Source organism: Panthera pardus, unplaced genomic scaffold (genome assembly GCF_024362965.1).
Source record: "Panthera pardus isolate Hobbes unplaced genomic scaffold, ASM2436296v1 HiC_scaffold_12, whole genome shotgun sequence".
NCBI lineage: Eukaryota > Metazoa > Chordata > Mammalia > Carnivora > Felidae > Panthera > Panthera pardus.
Window position 1 is genome coordinate 92,182,677 of NW_026526677.1, and position 22,934 is coordinate 92,205,610.

Below are 22,934 nucleotides of genomic sequence, written 5' to 3' on the forward strand. Positions count from 1 at the left end.
GTGATCAGGTAGATGGTTCTCGAGGGCGAGTGTTGCTGCTCTGATTGTTATGATTGATATCGGTGAGATGGGCTCATATCCACAAAAGGGGGTATTATGGTGACACAGTGAATTAGAAACTGTGGAATCAGAATCAGATGAGTGGGGATTAAACTCTGGGGAGCCACAAATGGGGGAATAAGCTGGAATTGATTATATGTTTTTGGACTGGTTAGAACCCAGTGCATAGCAAAGAGCGCAGTTGGGTGAGTATTGAGCTAATACTCAATTAGCTCAATTAGTAAGAGCTAATGGGGAACTTTTGGGAACATTCCTTTGACTTTCCAAACAAGTGAACACCATTTGACTCTCTTGTTCCACATGTTCAATTTTGTAACTTTGTGATCTCCCCTTCTCCCTTCTTATCTCCCCAAACTCAGTGTAAACATACTTCAGTTTAATACCAGGAAAATAAAATTTATTTTGTGAGAGATGTACTTCATACCTACCTTCACTGACATGTTCTTAGAAGCAAGGACTATTGTTGGTACCCTTTGCTAATTTTTTGTTGATAATTTCCCCAACAAATGTTTTTTCTTTTTTAATTTTTTTAACGTTTATTTATTTTTGAAGGGGAGAGAGACAGAGCGTGAGCAGGGGAGGGGCAGAGAGAGAGGGAGACACAGAATCCGAAGCAGGCTCCAGGCTCTGAGCTGTCAGCACAGATCCCAATGTGGGGCTCAAACTCACAAGCTGTGAGATCATGACCTGAGCTGAAGTTGGACGCTTAACCGACTGAGCCACCCAGGTGCCCCATCCCCAGCAAATCTTATTATCTATGGGAAATCCCGGTGTTTTCTGGAATTCTTATATGTATACTTAAATAATGAGCTTGACTCTTACGTCCTTTTAAATTTGTTACTTTTCTTTTGGACTTACATATGGTCAGAACAGATGAACACTTAACTGGGATTGGTAGCATTAAAGACCACCAATAAAGTGCCATCCCCAAGTTGTTTCCAAGAGAGAAATAGAATAGATGTGGAATCATCAGATGCAAATATTTGACATGGAGATAGGCCAGTTATGCACACTGTCAGTCCCACCCCAGCCACTCCCCTATTTTGTTTCTAGCTGGCCGGCTTAAGTATGTTGCCCTCAAGTGACTGTTGAAGATCGAAATTTAGTGGTGGAGGTGCATCCAAAAAATTGAAGAGGGGATTGTGGAACCAGAACATGACAGGTGGTGGGTAGTCTTCCCTTTTTGGCTGGCCATTCCCTCTTTATCCGTAGGGTTTTGTTTTTGGTTGTTGTCCACAGTGACAGTAATAATGCTTCAGGAAGGAGGCACTTATGCATTTTGTTGTTGTTGTTGTATTCTTTGAGTTAAGCGCTGAAAACTCCATCTGTTTTCTTCTAGTCCGCTGGTTGGCCTCATTATTGTATTTCTATCACTGGAATCAGGGTTTTCAGGGAAACACGGTAATTTTTGTAGTGATACTGAATGCGTTTGCAGGAGAAAACATTGTGCCACAACTCTGCAAATGCACAGACTTTAAGGTATTCCCAGGGGTGCCTGGGTGGCTCAGTCAGTTAAGCATCCGACTTTGGCTCAGGTCATGATCTCATGGTTCGTGGGTTCGAGCCCTGTATCAGACTCTGTGTTGACAGCTCAGAGCCTGGAGCCTGCTTCAGATTCTTTGTCTCCCTCTCTCTCTGCCCCTCTCCCGCTCATGCTCTGTCTTTCAAAAATAAATAAACGTTAAAAAAAGATATTCCTTCTGGGTCCTATAACATAGAGGATAAAGCTTGGTTGTATTGCATTTATAGAGTTTTCTTAGGGTGGTGGTCTTGGTGGCTTTGGAGGTAGGTGGCATTTATAGGATTCTTTTAACTGTTTTGATTTGGGGGACTGTGAATCTTGTGTTTGAAACTGTAATTCTTGTTCTATCCCCCAACCCCACTCTCAACTCAGATTTGCAGGGATGTGTGTGATCAAGGAAATAGCTGTGTGTTTGATTAGTGAACATAGTGTCTTAACTGAGATGATAATGTATTTTGCTAAAAAGGGGTCAGCGCTCAAACTTTGTCAAAGGGCAAAATTCTTATAAACTATTACTGATTAAATGATTTTTATTACGAATCTCTTAATTATATACAAAAGAAACTAGATGCAAACTTCTTGTAAAACAAAAATTTACAAAATAAATACATTACCACAAAACCAATATAATTCAAAAATATAAAATCTTTAAAACATTTTTTAGATTGTCAGTATTGTAGAAAGAAACTTTTGCTTGTTTTATATTTCACTTGCTTATTTCATATGATTGTTTTAAAATTTTAAGCGTGATTAGTACGGTTTTTCTTTTTTTAATAATGACCTTATTTTTAACTACTGGTCCAATATTTTGTGGGCAATCACTTTAAAAGTGCACTGCTATATATATAGTACTGAGCAATTAAACAACCCATTCAATGAAGTGTTTGTATGTATTAATATTTGCTTATTGCCGATGAGCCAGAGTGATAGGGGATCTTTGTAATTTGTGTGTTCATGATGTCGTATAAGGCTGTGTGCCATGACACATGCTTTTCGAGTTTGTCACACTTATGCCGCCATGAGATGGAAGATAATTCACATCTGCTTTTCCTCTTACCTGTTTCAGAACTTCCTTTGTACTCTGTATTCTGTAACTTCATGTGACTTTCACATGTCACAGACATGACCCAAAAACACGAATGCAAATTAGGCACTGAAATCTTGTGTCCTGCCTTCATTGTCTGGCTAATGATTCACAGTAAGTTTACAGTAATTGAGTTCCAGAAGCGCAGAAACACAGTGAAATTTATAAAAAATAATTTTCGTCCCTCCGACAATCATTTCGCAGATTAAAATCGAGAAAGAGAGAATAAAAGTTGCTGGAGCTTGAAAAAATTAAAAAAAAAAAGAGAAAGAAAACCAAAACCTGATAGTTTTGAGAATCCCTCCAGAATGGGAAGTGACCGTGGATTCTCACGGACATCAATGGACATAAAACCAGATTTCTACTCAAGGCCTTTCTTTTAATTAGGAAGCTGTAGGTAGAAAGGGGTAAGAGGTAAGCGTAGGCCTGGGATTGCCCTGGGTTTAGATGTTACCCCTGCCCTTTACAAGCTCTAGAATCTTGGGGAGGTTACTAGAGTTTTCTTCTTTACTGTTACCTCACTTGTAAAATGGAAACAATACCCATCTTTAGGAACGTTGTGGGGATCAACAATAATGCATGTAAAATCTTTCACCAATAAACTTAATAATTGGTAGTTGTTATCCTTTAGAATAATTAATTTCATAAGACAGCTGTTTGGTAAGATGTACAAGTAGATTTACTTTCACACACAGTAAAGCCAGTTAACTCCCTGCCTAGTGGAAGCAAGAGGCAAGGGTGGGGTAGAGTATCAGAATTATTTGGCAAGGTTTTTCATGCTGCACATAGAGCCCCGCCTCCTTAAATCATTTCCAAGTGACCTACCATCACCACTGGGACTGGATCATCGCTCTTTGGTGCTGGGGCAGAAAGATGACAGATCTACTGACTGAAGCATTTGAGTCTTTCTCCAGTAACTCGGACCTAGTAAGTGCTTGTACGACCTTTTAAAATCTTAATTTTATAAATACGTATAAAGACAAACATTTGTTTATGCAGATAAATCAGTGAGTTGATTTTGTCCGGTATCGACAGGGAGTGACTAATCCACCTCATGTGTGTGTATAAATTAGCATTGTGGCATTTTGCTTAAAAAATGTGCTTGTTTTCCTTAGGTATTTTTTTGCCAAATTCAGTACTTTAAAAAGTGTTGGCAAGAGGTGGGACAGATTGACTCGATAGTTTTAAGGGAATTTATATAACTCTCTGTGGTTTCACCCAATGAATTTGGCCAGTACTGTCTAAGTATGTTTGAAACACCTCCTTGAGAGTTATCTTCCTAAATTTAATAACAACTTTATGTAGCAGGATTTTATTTACATGGTTTTGACCGTACAGAAATTCATGCCACATTGCAGGAAACATGAATATGTACAGTAAGAAGCCCTGATGTTTTCGTCTATAATGCCAATCTCTGTCATAAGTATATGAAGTCTTTTGTTTTAACTACAAACCCTTCCTAACTGTAGTAAAAGCAGAGAATTGCATTTACCTATTGTTGGCCCTATGCCTGTATGACTTTCAAGTTCATGGTGAATGTTTCTGCGGACTCTACTGGGTTATTTCTGTGGGTGAGCAAAGTGATAATAGTGCTTCTGTTATTGTCGATAGTATCCTTTTCTCTTCAGGTTGAAAAGAACTTTTGATAACATCTTTTATTTACTGTCTTCTCCCTTTTGCCCGTGGCTTTCCTGTAATGCTGCATCCTGCACTGTGTTAGTCATTTGGCTTAAGTACCTATCACATTATACAGCACATAACTATTAGCTATTGATTTAAAAAAAATTGACATAATAAAAAATAGGAAAATATGGGTGTTCACTTCCATCAAAGACCAAATAAACTCAGTGAACAGGTCATAAAGCATTAGTGTTGATTGTCTTAAACTGCTATTTAGGAGTGGGACACTATTCTTGTATCTTCTCTTTTGGCTTACTAGAATGTTTTTAAGCATATTAAATTAGTAGTCTGTGAAATAACTTCATAATTCACAGGAAACATTGCTGGGTTTCTCTCAATGTACATTCATTCATTCATCAACATTTGTTAAGCACTCATTTTGTGCAAGAAACTTCCCAGGTATGGTACCTAGTGGTGAGCAAAATAGACCTGGCTCCTTCCCCTCATGGAACTGACAAACTAGTGGTTAATCCAGGTCAGGTAGGAATTTTTCACATTTATGTGACCTGTAAGTATCTAGCCTAGTTCTTTTTTTTTCACAGTATAAAGAGTCAGATGAAGTCAAATTGTGCACGTTCTCTTCAAGGAATCCTCCTTGGCCATAATTTTGACCCGGGGGAAATCAGGTTAAAATGAAAATCAAAGCCATTACTGAAGAAGGAAAGAAGTTTTAAAGCATGAAGTTTTAGAGCGGTGTGTGGAGAGAGAGTAATGGATTTTTTTTTAGTTGAATGTAGGGATGTATACATGTAAATTTCCTGCGTCTGAAACACCGTTTTCCTAGCAGGGTCTAAAAGTTTGACCTGTTTTGGAGGGGAATGCTACTAATGAAGAGAAGGGATGACACTCTGGTACCAGAGGTCAACGTCCTTTGAGTGGTAGAAACCTGTCAATACCAAGAAGATTAAAAATGCTGTTTTAGGGACATTTGTTGGTTGAGATTCAGGATGAAAAGCTATGGGGATGTCTGTGTTCAATGCTCCATTAGGGGGCGCGTGATTTAGCCTATATTGTAACCAAAGGTTGGTATTGACTATTATACTATATGTATATTATAATATACTATGTAACAATTGTGTATACTATGCTTGTAATACATGACAGATGATAATACATATAATAATATTAAATATACTGAGTTAAGACAATGAAAACTTAGGTCTATTGATTAGTTGTTTCTCAACATCAGTCTTCAAAGCAGCATAGTTTATAATGAAGATTTTATATTTGGAGTAAAATGAGGAGCAGTGGACCAAAAGACATGTAGTGATTGCTTTCTACAGCTAAATTTATTCTGAAACTATGTTTTGCCTGCCTTTTTGTTCTGTTCCACTGAGATGATAGTGGATGGCAGTTTTTAATTTGTATAAGAAAGTATTCTTGGCGAATGGTTGGCAGGCTTGCATGGGATCATCCAGGTGTATTGCCTTAGTTTTCAGTATCACTGGTTATTGAAATCCGAATTTCTGGGAACCAGTGCTGTAGATTAAATCTAGTAAGTTGTCAGTATGCAGTCGTCTGTCCTGGGATGTGGCTTCTTTGCCATTTCTCGTGCCAGATGTTTGTCTGTCTGAGATACATGTGCCCAAGGGTTGACGATGCATCAGCATCAAGGAGGGTTCCCTTCTTGCCACAACCTTAAGTTGGCTTTTTATCTTTCTCTAAAAGAAATAGAAATGCCTCACTTGGTTTTCAGTGCACCTTCATCGTTCCCTGTACTGAGGTCAGGAGGCAAGCACCTAAAAGTCTCTCTATATAGAGGCTGCTTTTTAGATGTTTTATTGGTACTGCTGTTGGTTATTTTAATTAGTAGTATGTTTTATGTGCACCCCGAGGCTGTTCAAGCAAAGAATGTAATTCAAATAAACAAAATAATATCTGATGTTTTGGAACACCCACACCTGCCATCTGGGCCTTTCCTCTTAAGATAGACTTACTTAGGTTGGCAGGGAAGCTAGGAAGAGAAAAAGGAGATGATTATGTAGAGTTATGAAATGTTTTAAATGTAAATTCTTGGAAAGCTTGATAACCCAAGTTAACTTCCCAGTTAAAATTGGGAAGGCCATTTTCTTCATAAGCAGTGGTTGAAGATAAATACTGAGTGTTCACAAGAAGACCGAACTTTTCCATTGTTTTACATGTTCCCAACAACTTTTACATGTCTAACAGTGTTTCCAGAGTTCCACGAGTACGTTAGAGATAATTTGACTGTAAAACGGTGAAGGACACTTTCACAATGCAAGAGCATTTGCCAGGGAAATTTCTCCAGTTTTTTTAGTTGGATATGAAATAAAGGGGCTACCTCTATAGGTTTTTACAATGAAATCGTAAAATAGTCTCCGACTAAAGTAACGTGTAAAAAAATTTTCTTTTCAACTTAGCTTTTTTTTTTTTTTGAGTTAACACAAATACTCTTTTTCTGTTTGCAAACTGAAGTGAGCTATATATGCTTTTGACTTAATTTTTAGAGCTGAAAATGTGTTGATTTTGGATACTTTGGCTGGATTCCCCCCCACCCCCACCCCTTTCCCTCTTTCATTAAGTGCAGTCTTTTTTGGAGTTTGCCAGAGATGAGGCAAAACTTGTATAAGAGTTGCACCTGAGCTTTTAAGTGTTTTTTTTTTTTTCCCCCTCACTTAAACACAGCACTTGTAAAAGGTTTGTCATAGAATCCTAAAGCTGGAAAAACTTACGCGGTTCTTTTCCCCTTTACAGACAGAACCTAAGCCACACTAAATTAGCAAATGTTCTACCTGGCTGACATTCTCTAGGAAAAAGAAATACATCCATTTAGAGCACTAACTTAATTTTTAAAAAATATATTTAAAATATATTTATTAAAATATATTTAAATGCCTTACAGTAGTTTTTAAACATAATATTTTAAAAATGAGGGCTCCTGTCACTTCTTGAAACTTTTTTATACCTCAAAAACAGTTTTAAATGCTATTGTTTATATGTAATCCAAGAGTTAAAGATGTCAGAAACTTAGGAAATGAGATCATGGTAGTCCCTATTGTCTTACTCTACTTTTTGCCCCCCGCCCATCTTTTTTTCCCCAGCTACCTTGAATATAAGCATGCAGTACATTTTTGTTGTGTAAATGAATGGGAAACTACTTTTTTTGTGTTTTTAGGCTGCAGATTCCAACTGTACTCACAGTCTGGCTTAGAAAATGGGTCAAGTGAAGAGATTTTAGACTATTAAACCAAGGATCCAACCCACAACACTCTTATAATTCCAAGACCCACATTAATCATGTCATTGTATAAACAGTGAAGCTGTAACTCTCCTGTAAATCTCACCAAAACAAAACAAAACAAAACAAAATGAGACAAAACCCCCCTCATGTTGTTCATAGAAGCCAATGATGACAAGTCCTTAAAAGTATAGGGTCTACAGATGTATCAACATATAAATTGTATTCTACACATGTAAGGTGTTGCTATGTTGTGTATATAGGAAACGTTGAATACAGTGTAATATAAAAAATTTTAAGAAATAATACCAGAACTCGTATGTCTAAGTCAGAATCTGTAAGCTGTGTGTTCAGTCTCACGTTGTTATGCCACGAAATTTGGAGTTCCTTTGGAATTATCTTTACTGGTTATAGCACTGTAAAAAAAAAATTTGGAGTTCTTGATTTATTGGGAAATAGCCACTAATGAATAAATTTGTCGATAATGTTGGAGTTAGGACACTATAGTGTTAAACATCAGATGTTATCATAACAATGAGAATGGTTTTTACACCTGGTTTACACATTGTCACTGAAAATATTTAACAAAGAATTTTCAGAACAGTTTTACACAGAGGAGTGTCACTGGAATAAGTTGATGTGTATTAGGTCACATGTGACCCAATAAGTTGGGTCAGTCTGCTACTATGGTTTTCCCAGTATTTTATTGTGTGTGTGTGTTTGTGTGTGTGTGTGTGTGTGTGTGTGTGTGTGTGTGTGTGTGTGTGTGAGAGAGAGAGAGAGAGAGAGAGAGAGAGAGAGAGAGAGAGAGAGATTTCTGTTTCAGTGTGTCATTGGATCATTTCTTTTGACCATCCTATTTACTGTTGCTTAACTTCATGTCGAAATGTAGCCACTGTTATTTTCTACATAACGCTGGTGGCCAGCTTTGCTTCATTTCTGGTAGACAGGCTGGGCCTAAGGCTACATACAGCTACTTCTTTGGCTGCTTCTTTGGACTAAAAGGACATGCCATACTGTGCTGTGTTTACAAAGATCCCATGATGTTAATTGATTTTTCTATTTTCTAGTTCATCGGGGCATTGTATCTTGAGCATTTCTTCGACTTTAACTGCCTATCAAAGTTTTCTGGGGCTGCAAGTTTTCTTCATACAGGCCAATGCGTATTTTCACATTTCTATAGACTTAACAGTCCACTTGAGGTAATTAGGTACTGACTGCATAGTAATCTATGATTGGCTTGTATGTCCATTTATGAATGTGCTTGAAGAGTCCTATTATCAATGCACGGCCAGTCTTCCATGGTACTATGACAGCTTTGATGAAGCTGTGTCTGATCTAATTCCTGTCACTAGTTGAACAAAGCAGGGGCGCCTAAGAAATCCAAACTCCTTCGGTTGTTTTATGCAGCCATGGCTAAAGATGGAATGAAGTCCTTGGAAACCAGTGTCACTATGTTCCAGGTCGCTAGGAAGCTTCCAGCTCAGCAGGTAACATAATATAAAAGTCATTGTGATGGAGATCCCGTGCCCAGCCAGCGTTGATTCAAGTTTATTTACAGCACAGATATTTGTCTTAGATTTCTAATTTTTTCCTTATTTTGCTTTGTCCTAAAGGTTTAATTGTATACAGTAGAATATATTTCATGGAAATGAATTTCTCCTTGAGGTTTTATTTCCTTGTTATTAAAATGAAATCTAAACCAAACCCCTGAGGGCGAGTCTTTTGTAACAGCCAGGGAAAAATTTGTTTCATTTGGTAAGCTCTGAGCAATGCCCTGGACATAATAACAACTATATTAAATTTATTACCCAACACTCCTCTAAAGCCCCCTTTCAAATGCATTCATATTCCTCCTCCTCATCCTTCATCAAAACAAGTTAGCCGAATGTCCGTCTGGACCTTTGTAAGATCAGTCTGTTCAAGTTTAACTAGTTCTTCGCAAACTTAAACATTTTTGCTCTTAGCTAGCTTTTGTTTTGTGGTTATCATAACCCTATTATTTTTTTCCCCGTGAAGCCAATGCCAGTGACAAGCTTGAAAATCTACTGATTTGTGGCAAGTGTTGACTCTTTGGTGCCTGCAAAGCAATCCTTTTGAAACTTGCTGTATTTTGTCTTTTTAATAATCTCTCCCAAGTCTCCTTGGAGAATTTCGCTGTTTGCAGCTGTGTTTTAGAATATTCATAATGCTCCTGTCCAGTTCACGGTGGGTGTCAGAATTAGCCTGTTTCCGTGATTTTTGGTTTCCTGTGTTCTAGAAGCAGGAAGAAATAGGCTCTTTGAGAGACAGTGGAACAGGAACACTTGACTTTTTTAAACACACAAATACTGTGAAGAGACCTGAAATCCACACTCAGACCCCTTCTCTTTTGGAGCGTAATTAGGACCACGCTGACTCCCATTGCCGGCAGCTGCTCATGTTGCCTTTTTCTGCTGGTGACCTTTGATCTCCGTGACCTTTCCTGGGGTTAGTCCTAGGCCCTTTTCATTGTGTTGGAGCTGAAGTGGCTCATGTGGAGTTGATTATTTCTTTGCTCATTTGGCCTTTTTGGTGCCATAACTCCAAGTCACTTCCATTTTATCCCTCTACTCTTGATGGTCCACAGTGAAAGGAAATGCTTTTGCAGACAGCAGGATCAGTTTGTACGCTTGGCTGACTCGATGGAGGCCCCGGGGACATGGGGGGAAGGGTTGTGAAGCCCGTAGGTGTCAACAGTTTTCGAGAAGTTTGATCTGAATGATGGTGCGATCATCACCGTGCGCGTAAAATGGGCACCGTAAAGAGATGCGTTTCGTACGGAGGGGTCTGAGTTCTGGTAAGAAGAGATGGCCGCAAGTTACTGATGTGGACCTGGGTGTTTGATGTCCTGCAGCTCTATGTTTGTAAGATTTATATGTTCTTCCTACTGCCTCCGAGCTACTTGGCAGGTCAGAGCATGCATCATCGTCAATTGCACATGACTGCTCTAAGGGATGCTTTCATTTCTAAGAGAAGGAGAGTAACCCCCATAGATTAACATGCTATTAGATGGCGTATTTGCTGCAGCTGGACTGAGGAGAGCACTTTGCTGCTTTTCCTCACCTTCCTCCTGCCCCTACCGGCTCCTCCAGTGAAATCACTGAAAGATGGGTGACAGCTGTTACTCTCATTTTTTGAGGCCCCGTGTGTACAGCGTGAGGACTGTCGCAGATCAAAGGCTGGAGCGATCATGAAGGAGTCAGCAGTTGAGGAATGTGTCTGATCACCCTAAACCGTAGTACCTTTGAAGGGTATATGTGTGTGAAATTCGGTGACATTTTGAAACTCATTTTTAAGAAACTCGAGTGTCCATCCCTATTTCATCCCCATTTTCTTTTTCGTTTTAAAAGTTTGTATTCATGGTATTGATAAGGTGGATTATTTTGAATGAGGAATTGCTACTCCTTCCAATGTAGTGGATTTTTTTTTTAATAAGGATTAAAAGGGAGCACCTCCTCAAAAGGGAGCACAATCTCGTCTCTCTGTTATTGTCCCCCTCCAATCTCTGAAGCACTTCAGGCTTCTTTCTGTGCCTACTTGGTCTCTTTCTTAGAGTTCCACTTATGCCCAACCCAGCTCATTTTCTCTACGCCTTACGGGATGCACTCTGCATTCACGCTGCCATCAAAACAGCGACAACAAGCCGTGGAAAACCCTGCTGCTTCTCGTGTATTTCCTGTGCTTAAGTGAACACATGTCAAGCACTCACTCACTTGTCCAAGTAGAAATCTGGACAGCAGCCTTGTTCTTTTACTTAAGGTCAAAGCACTGGGGAGGGGAAACAGATGAGTGGACGGTAGTGAATTTCAAAGATGTCTAAGAGACCGGTTCTTTCCCAGTCCAAATCATTCACTATTAAGTTCTATCAATGCCACCTCTTAATAACATCTGGTAAATATGTCCATGTTGAAAAAATTTTTTTAAATCTTTTAAATCTATCCCCTGGTATTTCTCTAGTACACATCTCCACCCTCATTCGCCAGGGCCTTCTAACTTCTCTTCCGTCCCTCGGCCATGCTCCACATTGCAGTGTAAATGATTTTTCAAAGGCACAAGTCAGATCTTGTCCCTTGCCTGCTTAGGAGCCATTAGTACTCCCCTCTCATGATAAAAGCTGATACCTTGACCTGATTTCTTTTCTTCTGTATGCTGCAGCTTCTGCTTAACTATGCCACCTTACCTGGTACCCCATATTTTCTCCTCTTATCTGCAGCCATACTTCCTTACTCTTTTTTTATTATTATTTATTTTTGAGAGAGAAAGAGACAGAGCGTGAGCGGGGGAGGGGCAGAGAGAGAGGGAGACACAGAATCCAAAGCAGACTCCAGGCTCTGAGCGGTCAGCACAGAGCCCTATGTGGGGCTCAAACTCACAAGCTGTGAGATCATGACCTGAGCCGAAGTCCAACGCCCAACCGATTGAGCCACCCAGGTGCCCCTCCTTACTCTTTTGTTAATGTTTATTAATTTATTTTGAGAGAGAGGGAGAGAGAGCGTGAGAACGGGGGAGTGACAGAGAGAGAGAGAGAGAGAGAGAGAGAGAGAGAATCCCAAGCAGGCTCCACACTGTGAGTGCAGAGCCCGACACCGGGCTCTATCTCATGAACCGCAAGATCATGACCTGAGCTGAAGAAGAGTTGGATGCTTAACCGATGGAGCCACCCAGGTGCCCCACCTCCTTGCTCTTTCTAATTCTGCACACACATCGCTCTTCATGTTTCAGAGTGCCACCTCCCCTTGCTTTTCCTCTCTCCCGCCCCCCAGAGCCCTCTATCAATTCTCCTGATCATTGTTCTGAGGTGTCTTCTTAAACCTTCTCTAAGTCCAGGTGAAGTGACCCTTCTGTGTTTCCTGCAGTATCTCTGCTTTAGTCTGTGGCTCAGCCACCTCCCCCCCCTCACTTAACTACTTTAATTCTTGAAAACCTCTATTCCGTAAAAGCTTTACCTCTTAGCAAAAACCATTTCCTTCATTTTGATGGGAAAAAATAATCATGACGTATTCCATCCCAATCCAAGATAGCCACGGTTTTCATGGGTGGAAAAAAAAGTCAACTGAGCGATAAAAACAAATTTGTTTAAAAAAAAATTGTACAGGTGATAAACAGTATTTTGAAAGTAAGTAAGTACAGGATGTTCTTAAATACAGTGCAGTGAGTTTACTGTGCTCAACCAAGGAAGAGAAGACTTGAGGCTGGTGGCTGGAGGAGGAGGACCATGAGGAAGTCCTCCTCTCGAGACAGCGGAGAGACAGGAAGTTGACTTTCAGACAATGAGTCTTTTTAAGGCTCACAGTGGTCTTCACTTACATTGCACTTAAAAGCTTACGGTACAGAAAAACACTTCATGGCAAAATAAAGGCTAAACATGGGAGTGCTCCCCAACTCTCAGAAATGGTGCTCACAGCACAGATAGATTAGCAGAAAATGCTCACTGATCTCCCACTCACATGGCATCTGTACACAGAGCACAGTGTTTTGGGTTCATCCAAACACGGCGGGCCATTCCAATTCTCCTGTACGATACTTTCCGACTAAACGCTGTGGGGTCACGTAAACTGGTGGGTGTGTCTTTGCCCGAAGCTGTAATATCGAAGTACTCCTTTTTTGCTTCTAATTGAAAAAGTTCTGACGCTGAATAAAAAGCCATCCAAAAAGTGAAATAACCACAGGAGCCCTTGTGGCAAAAATGTTAGTTCTGTTAGGTGAGTCTGTGTTTGGGTGGCTTCTTAGTTGTCCCTTCCCTCACGCGACCATGAACCTCAGGGAGACAGACGTCCTATCTGTCTGTGGCTGAGTTCCCAGCACAGCCTGATGTAATATTTGTTGAATAAAAGATGGGTTCCTCTGCTTTGAACTCTGAATATATTTCACACGCTCATTGCACTTAATGATACTTTGTTCCAAAGCCAATTATGATTGTGCCCTCTTTTCTCAATTAGGCTGCAGAATCCTTTAGTTCAGGAATGATGCCTGATGCCTGCCTCATCTTCCTTATCTTTGTACCCCTTGTAGGTTCTTGCCCAAAGTAGATTCCCTATGTATGAAATTCTTTGATTGGATGAATGTCTCGTAGAAAAGGTAGGGTTCTTTGAGAAGTCTGTGTAGAAAGTGGTATTAGCTGCTTAGGTAAATTATTCAAATATTCAGAATGAGGAAAACTTTTATGGGAGATTTACAATTTGATGTGATTAAGGTCAGGGTAGCTCAGTGGGCTGGGAAAAAGAAGAAGTGTATGTTTGACTTCCGTAATTGAAATTGTGCTGAATTAATCTTGATTAGTATTCAAAAATTTTTCGGTAAACCTGTTTTTTCTTTTGCTTAGTTACTGCAGAAGATCCACTTTTTAAAATCAACAGTTGAGAAATAGCATGTTATGGAAGAGATTATTTGCAAATAAAGACCAATCTTTTATTTTTCAAGAAGGAAATTGTTTTTAAAAAAGGAAACCAACTTAAAGACTTTTCTGTTTTGAAAACCTATCCGGGTCCCAAGTGGAGGTTTTGTTCACAGATTAATCACAGTTATTCCCTGAACCTGAAAGAGAACTATAAGAAAATTTGATATAGGACTCTGGGGAGGGGGATGATTCAGGGAGACAGCTTTGATCATCCTTAGGAAAGCAAAGGCATTGCTTCAAAAACAAAAGAATCAAATCGAGAAATTCAGGAAAGACTTTTCCCAAAGGATTATTCTGGCAGCATGTTGAAAAGAGGTTATAAAAGCATTAAGTTCACAACCTGAACAATAAGTTAAGTAAATGTTAGGGAAGTATTTCCTTTCTTATTCTAAGACCAGGCATACCTTTAGCTTGCTTTTGCCAACAGAAATGCTGGTAATCCTGGGCCTGGCCTAAAAGTAGTTTGCTATACAAGACAGATTGCCTTCTGTGTAGATGTGAAGGAGAGGCTTAAAGAAAGCTTTATAAGTTAGGAGATACCAGTCATTCTTTGGGAACATCAAGCTAAGACTCCAGGAACAGCACTCATCCCATGCAAAAGTGGAGGGTCCTCCAACGATTTTTATAGCATGAACGAAAGGGTTGTCCCGATTTGTAGGTTTAATGGTGGCACTCCGCCTAGCTGTTCTTTTTTTTTTTTTTTTTTTTTTTTTTTTTTTGTAGCTTATAGTCTTTTCCTTGGAGAGATTGTCCTACCAGGTGCTTTCTTGGGAGGATCTTCTCAGACACTTAATCAGCCACTCAGAACTGCTGTGAAAATAATAGAATTACGTTGGCCGTAACTGAAGTTATGATCAGGGTAGAAGAACTTCCTCATGGTCATGTTAATTTCTTCTGGGACCAGTGAGTTGGATAAATCTCAAGAGTTCAGATTTTCACATGGGAATTGATCATGTCTTTGTTAAAGCCCTATAGTAAGGCAAGAACAAATCCAGTTTAAAATCCAGTGCCTTGGGGCACCTGGGTGCCTCAAGTGTTTTGAGCATCTGATCTGGGCTCAGCTCATGATCCCAGGATCGTGGGATTGAGCCCTGTGTTGGGCTCGGTGCTTAGCATGGATCTTGCTTGGGATTCTCTGTCTCTCTCCCCTTCTGTCCCTTTTCCCTGCTTGCATTCTGTCTCTCTCCCTCTCTCTTAAAAAAAAAATCCAATGCCTTGAATTATTTTACTGCCTCTAGTAGTTTAGGGACGTAGAGGTGTTTAAATGCTTTTTGGACAAGAAAAGCAGTAGGGAAGGGAGAACAAAGCTTTGAAATGAATGGTAATTTACTATTTTTAATGCCAGCAAATATTGCCAAAAAAGTCTGTCAGCAGTTTTCACACACAAATTTATTTTTAGAGAAATGCATGTTACAAATTAAAATCACCCAGTATAACAACAGTGACCCGTATCCTATTTTACAATAAATTTTGGGTAAAAAGCAGAGATTTTTGTGTCCGTGGTGTTTTTTGTAATTAAAGTTCAGAGATTAACAAGGTTGATGAATGTGGCCTGCAGCATCCATTCCTTTTATTTTATTTTTTTGTAGTTTTATGTATATTTTGAATATTATTTTTAAAAGTCTCTCATAAGATTAGGCAGTAAATGTTGCTCTATGCCTTCACAGATATTTTAATGAATTGCTCAAATTCATATGTTACATCCAAGCTTTGTTCACCGCAGAGTAGGGATGTAAACCATACTCTGGTGACTGGGAGTCTACCCCCCTACTGTGTTGATGGTGCTTACTGGGGGATAGAGTTATGCATTATTGCCATTTTGGGGGAAAACTACTTGCCAGTATATAAGTTAGGAGTATTAAAAATGTTTATACTCCTTGACTCAGTAATTCCACTTTAAAAAATCTATCCTAAGGACATAAATAGAAGAGTGATTAATGATTTACGGACAAAGATTCATGACAGCATTATCTGTAATAGCAAGGAAATACACATGTGTACGCACACATATCAAAAATGTACCTGGGGTACCTGGGTGGCTCAGTCGGTTAAGCATCTGACTTCGGCTCAGGTCATGATCTTACATGGGTTCGAGCCTGGCGCTGGGCTCTGTGCTGACAGCTCGGAGCCTGGAGCCTGCTTTGGATTCTGTGTCTCCCTCTCTCTCTGCCTCTCCCCTACTCATGCTCTGTCTCTCTCAAAAATAAACAAACATTAAAAAATAAATAAATAAAAAGTAGAAAATGTACCTAATTATCCAGAAGAGAGTGACTAAAGTATGTCTATTCAATAAAGTTATCAATCACTATTATAAATTGTGTTTATGAATTATTTAATAAGTAAAAATGATCATTAAATAAAAAATGGATAAAGCAGGTTTAAAACTATTGCACACATGTTATGACTGCAATTATGTACATAAACACATATACGAAAAGGATTAGAAGGAAATGCATCAAAATATTGATGTGTTATCTTAAGGTGGTAGAATTGTGTTGACTTGTTTTGGTTCATCATTTATGCATTTCCCAGATTTTCTGTTATGAATGTGTAGGGTTTTTTGGGTTTTTTTGTTTTTTGTTTTGGTCAATGAGCATTTGTAGAAACTTTCTGTTAACAATTTCCCACTTTGTGAAAGTAACATATTCAATGGAGAATATGTGAAGAAAACTTGAATATTTTGTTTAAAAATACCGTCTGGCATTATGTTAACCACATTGGGTACTTTAAAAAATTTTTAAATGAGAAAAACACTGAAGCTGAAAACATGACAGTATGATTTAAATCAGAATTCTGTTTTTAATTTTTTTAAGTTTTATTTATTTATTTATTTATTTATTTATTTATTTATTTATTATTTAGAGAGCATGAGCGGGGGAAGGGCAGAGAGAGTCGGAGAGAGAGAATCCCAAGTAGGCTCTGTGCTGTCATCACAGAACCTGACATGGAGCTCAAACTCATGAACCTTGAGATCATGACCTGAGCTGAAACCAAGAGTTGGACGCTTAACCGACTGAGCCATCCAGGCGCCCCTGTTTTTAATGTTTGCATGAGAATATTTGAATGTTATACATGCTAGAACAAGAGGTCAGACAGCCTTTGGCAAGTGATGTGGCAAAAATGATGTGTGGAGGACTGGGCTGTTGTGATCCTACCATGGACCTTTTCTCTGTTGCCCACTGTTTCCAGATCAGAAGAGAGGGTAAGAGGAGGATAGGATAAGTATTTCTGTGCAGAGGAAATTAAAGCTGTTGTCTCTTGCCCAGGTAAATTTCTGTAGGTAGGAAAAGTGACATATGTGTTAAAGGCCATAGTTGTTTTCCAGTACCTTCTTAGTTCAAAAACTAGAAGACCAATATTAAACGTTTTCTTTTTTTTTAAACAAAGATAGAACTTTTGAAAGTGACATAGCATTGAGCAGTTTTCCAGTAGTGCTAATGGATAGATTCTGTTTTATACATCATGTCACTCTCTTTGTGGGTGAGATTGGACCTACATTACTCTTGGTGGCTGTTAAATGTAATTTTAAGGTACCTGACTCCTATAGCAATGGAATCCAGGTCCGGGTCCTCATTACCATGGTTCTCTAACAGATGGAGCAAGCTTTCTCCTTGGATAAATGTAAACCAAGTCAACAAATATTTACGTTATGGTCCTAAGTTCTTTCCAACCTCCAAAGTCAACTGGCAGCATGTTGCGAGTAACCTAATAGAAAGATAGAATTAAAAAAGGATGGTCCTGTGGGATAACTATTTAGGTAGTAATGAACTGTGAAGATTTAAAGGACAGCTGTAAAATAACTCAGCAGATCGTGTGCTAGGATTAAAGTTGACTCTGGAATTTGTTTCACCGCTTTTTAATAAATAAATAGTTGAGGAAAGATTTGGCAAAAGGAAGAACACCCCTCCTTGTCCTCATTCTTTCAGGACAGCGTCTCCTGTTAACAAGTTGTTTGAATGTTTACTTTGCCTTGACTGCTCACCAGTGGTGTGTCAGTCCTTGCCCTTGAACCAAGTGAGAATTCAAATAAACCGAAAAAAGCTTTCACACAGCTGGCCCCTTCCGCCAATGAGTGGTACCAAAATATCCTCTCCCACTTTTAAAAGAGGTCAGCAAGAAAAAACGTAGAAGGCAATCCATGAACTGATAGTCTGTGATGTAGATACACTTAAGTTTGCAACCTGTAGATTTGGGATTGCATGCCATAGAGAAGTGAGCAGATCCCGGGAGACATTATTTGATTTCTTTTTTATTTTTTTTAATTTTCAGTTTTTTGTGACACTTTGATTTGTTTAAAGTCATACTCAAGGTGCCTTTGTATTTCTACCCAGTGTTACCAATGGTTAGAATTAACCTTTGCAGGAGTGAATATGCACATAAAATTCACAGTTCTAAAATGTCATTACTGTAGCTCTTTGGCTACATTGTTGTGTTCCATAGTCACAGAAGCTGTGTCCAACCCTGGCCAAGTAGGAATGTCTGGGAGAATTTGCAGACAGAGTAACTACTCTTTGGATCCCTCATCTAACAAAGTGCCTGGCCTATCTATAGTAGACACTTTATTTTTGATTTAAGAAATCATATATATGCGTGAATAAATAAAGGAAAAAATATAGCTAGAATATGCGGAATTCACATGACATGAAAGTTCTCACTAAATACTCTTTAAGGTATTTCTGGGAATTGCATTATATTGAGGTATTACTTACATTAAAAAAAAAAATGTTCTGTGCCTATTTTCTGCTAGGTTTTAGAGTTTACAGAGTTAAATGTGAGGCCATTCTTGCCTTCAAGGACGACAAAGTTATGTAACCAGATAAATTATAGAACACAATGATGAGTGGGATGATAGACGTATGTCCAAGGTGTAGAGGCAGCACAGAGGAGGGAGAATGGATCATATCTGGAGGATGGCATAGACATTGTTAATTTTAGTAATTTTATCGTGTTTGTTGTCCATCATTCCCACTAGAAGATAAGGTGTACATTCTTGTCTGTGTTACTTGTTCCTACTCATGTATTTTTACATTGTTCTCTCTCTAGCTTCTAGAATACTTCCTGGCATGTAATTAATAAGCATTCCTTAAGTATTTGTTGCACAGATGAATGATTTTTGATAGATATCGCTAAATTCCCTCCAGAAAGAATTTACTGATTATATTTCCACCAACAATGCATGGTAGTGATTTTTACCCACATCCTTGCCTGTGCTGTTTTGTTTTTGTTTTTTATTTTTTTTTTTAGCTTTACCTAAATATGCTATACTGTCTTTGTGTTACAAAAACACAAAACCAAACCTTCCCTTGACTGTCATGTGTCTACAGCAATTCTCCTTATTTTTCTGCTGCCCGTTTTTTTTTTTTTTTTTTTTGGTATGTATGTATGTATGTATGTTAAGAGAGAGAGTGCATGCATGCATGAGCAGGGAAGGGGCAGAGAGGGAGAGAGAGAGAATCCCAAGCAGGCTCTGCACTGTCAGCACAGAGCCCGACACTTGGGGCTCAATCTCATGAACTGTGAGATCATGACCTGAGTGGAAATCAAGTCAGATGTTTAACTAACTGAGCCACCCAGCACCCCTCTGCTGGCCTTGTATAGCAAGGTCCTTGAAGGAGTTGTCTGTGCTTTTTTCGTTTCCTCCCTTCCCGTTCTGTTCTGAACCCACCATCAGATGTTAGTCTCCCCACCATTGAAACCACTCTTGTCTGTATCACCTGTGCCCCAACGTGTCTTCAAGATGGTGTCTCACTTTTCAGCAGTGTTTGCAACATGCCCTTCTTCTAGAAATATTTTCCATTTTTCTCCATGGACACAACATTCTCCTGGATTTCTTCCTATTTCATTGGCTGTTAGTCTCCCTTGCTGCTTCCTTGTCTGTTTGGTTTCTAAAGGTTGAAGTATTCCAAGGCTTCTGCCTGGGCTCTCCTCTCCTCTGTCATACTTTCCTTAGAGCTCATCTAGCACTAAGGCTCTAATAGTTCTGGCATCTGTATTTCCAGCTCTGACTTCTCTACACAGCTCCAGACTCCTGTCTGCGACTGTGAACTTGACAGTAGTACTTGGATGCCTCATGGATATCTCAGACTTACCTTCCCAAAACGGAACGGCTGACTAACCTCCTCTTCAGTCTGTCTCCCCCTTTCCTGCCTTCCCCTCTTCAGTAAACAGAACTGTTACTGATTCTGTTACATGAAATAGTAAGTTAGCCTTGACACATCTTTTGATCATACTCTATATCCAGATCTTCAGCAAATTCTGTTGGTTTTACCTTTAGAATATATTCTGAATCTCGTTACTCTTCACCACCTCCACAGTTGACTCACTGGTCTGCCCCACCGTGTGCTCACCTCCCTCCTGAGTGATTACATTACCTCCTACTTGGTTTCCCTCTTCCCTTCCTGGCTTAGTCCCATCTAGTCTCACCACAGTGGTCTTTGGATGATCTGCAGACATGCCAAGCTTGATCCCCACACAAGTCTGCCCTTAAATCTGTTTGAACAATCCATGAGTCTGAGTCCCCCATCTGAAAAAAAGGGAAGAAACCCAGTAGCTATCTCCTGGGGTTGTTGTCTGAAGATTTCATTAGTATACACAAAACATTGAAATGCTGTCTGGCACATACTCAGCACCATGTAAACGTTTGCTGTTATTTTGTTATTACTGTGTCTATTTTAGGACTGTCAAGGGGGTGGTGGGGCATTTTGGTGGTGTTGGGTTTTCGATCCTTGTGAAATGTGCAAACAAATGCACTAAAGGCAGTTGAACAATGTGTTCATTTGAGATGATTGATTCTGTACAATAAGAGGCATCCTAGTACCTTGGAAGGATGAGCAGAGCTTCCATGTTTATTTAGTGTCTGGAGATTGGTTTGTGAATCGGGGAGATACGGACCATTAAGTGCCTTGTATTTGCCGCACTCTATACAGAGCTTTCAAAATCGACGGCAGCCATCATGCTCACAACCCTGACTACTCAGATACAAGATTTCAGCTGTTTTGGGGTGTTTAGATGATCTTTTCTTTCTCTCTTTCTTCTTCTTCTTCTTTTTTTTTTTTTCCTGGATGTCTTTTAGTGAGCCAAAGCCTGGAAGTCTGTCCTACCTGCTTCTGTAATCTGGCGCTATGCATCCAGATCCTCGGCCCTTACAGACACTGCTGTATGTTGTTACTCTTGCGATTCTGTGTCCTTCCGTGAATTCAGGTAAGAGCTGAAGAATGGTTGTGTTTTTGTTTTTTTCAGGTTTTAAATTTTAATCCCAGTATAGTTACCATGCAGTGTTCTATTAGTTTTCAGAATATAATATAGCGATTCAGCAGTTCTCTATATGGCTCAATGCTTGTCATCAGTCCCCAGGAATGGTCATGTCTTTTTGTTGTGGTTGTTGTTGTTTAAGTTTTTACTTAATTTATTTTGAGAGGGACAGAGAGAGAACGAACAAGTGGGGAAAGGGCAGAGAGGAGAGACAGAGCCCCAATCAGGCTTCATGTTGTCAGTGTGGGGCCTGAACTCACTGCACTGCAAAATCATGCCCCGAGCTGAGATCAAGAGTCGGACACCCAGGGTGCCTGGGTGGCTCAGTCAGTTGAACGTCCGACTTTGGCTCAGGTCACGATCTCACAGTCCGTGAGTTCGAGCCCCGCATCGGGCTCTGTGCTGACAGCTCAGAGCCTAAAGCCTGCTTTGGATTCTGTGTCTCCCTCTCTCTCTGCCCCTTCCCTGCTTGCGCTCTGTGTCTGTCTCTCCCCAAAATAAGTAAACAGTAAAAAAAAAAAGTCAGACATCCAACAGACTGAGCCACCCAGGCACCCCAAGAATGGTCATGTCTTAACTGAAGCTTTTCCTCATCTTAATCCTAATCCTATACAAAACAGACTTCAGCTTCAAATCTTTGCTGATAATAATGATTTCCAAAGACGTTTCTAAGATTTGTTTGACCCCGCCAAATTACTTAAAAACTGATTAATTCAGCAATTTAAGGATCTCTTAGTAGTGCTTCTGGGCACTGGCAGGCCTTCCCATCATTGTCCTTATAAATTCATTCCTCTTGTTGCCTTAAAAACAAGTATTGTCCTAGCCTGCTCTTTTCCGTAAGAGGATATGTTACAAATATCTGATTTTGGAGATTATAACAGGAATAAAATGCTGACTACATACGACCGAAGAAATTTTAGAATCAGCACATATCAGTGCTCGTCTTGGAGCAAGAGAACTTGGTTCAAATCCCAGATCTGCCACTTTCTCGCCTGAGCTTGTCTGAGATTCTCTCTGCTTCTGGGTCACTGAAAAGCTTAAAAGTGTTTAGTGTTAAATGTGTTTATAAGCCCAAGCCCACATGCATCTCTAGTAATTTTAGGTCTGTGGAGAGATTTCTTTGTAAGTATATAGAAATGCGAGTGATGTTTATTCATTAAGTAATATTTGTTGTCTCTGTTAAGAATATTTTATAACTATATTGGATCTGTAAGCAAAAATCTTGGCTCGCTGGTTTTATTTCTGTTTTTGTTTTGCTAAACAACCACCTCAGATTTAGTCAAGAGAGGCACTTCCCTTAATCTTCATATCTAATTAAATATCCTGCGAAAGTAGAGTCAGGAATTTATTGGTCTTTTTTTTTTTTTTTTTTTTTTGGAAGTACTTTATTCCCCCAGATTAACAGTATTCTTGTCCCCCTCACTCTTTTGGGGGGTGGCGGGGGATTTGTTTTGTATGTTAGTGTAAGAATTCACCCTCTCCCCCAAGTTGCTGAGGAAAAGGTCTAACAAATGAAACTATTCTAAACACCAAATAAAAATATTAAGATCGATGCTCCAAAAAAGGGTAGACTGTATTTCAGCCTGGCTTCCTAATGTTCTGCTTCTGCTTTCCTAGAAGTTGAATGTTATTTTCTATTAAAGTTGAATGTTATTTTCTATTTTCTATTCTTTCTTTCTAGGAAAGAAGACCGTAGCCACTATTTATACAATAATTTACT

The 22,934-nt window shown here is 39.3% G+C and overlaps 1 protein-coding gene across 6 annotated transcripts in view; it reads left to right on the top strand.

Moving 5' to 3' along the window:
* The window catches only part of CDON (cell adhesion associated, oncogene regulated), a 105,225-nt gene that overhangs the window by 15,742 nt on the left and 66,549 nt on the right, over positions 1–22,934 (top strand). For 4 of the 6 annotated variants that reach the window (XM_053900290.1, XM_053900289.1, XM_053900284.1 and 1 more), the window contains exon 2: positions 21,036–21,163. In XM_053900290.1, the coding sequence (XP_053756265.1) occupies positions 21,085–21,163 (79 nt within the window). In that variant the 5' untranslated portion in view covers positions 21,036–21,084. Of the gene's footprint in view, positions 1–3,270; positions 3,604–21,035; positions 21,164–22,934 lie in introns of those variants that run through there. The other 2 variants (XM_053900288.1, XM_053900287.1) reach the window with 2 other exon arrangements.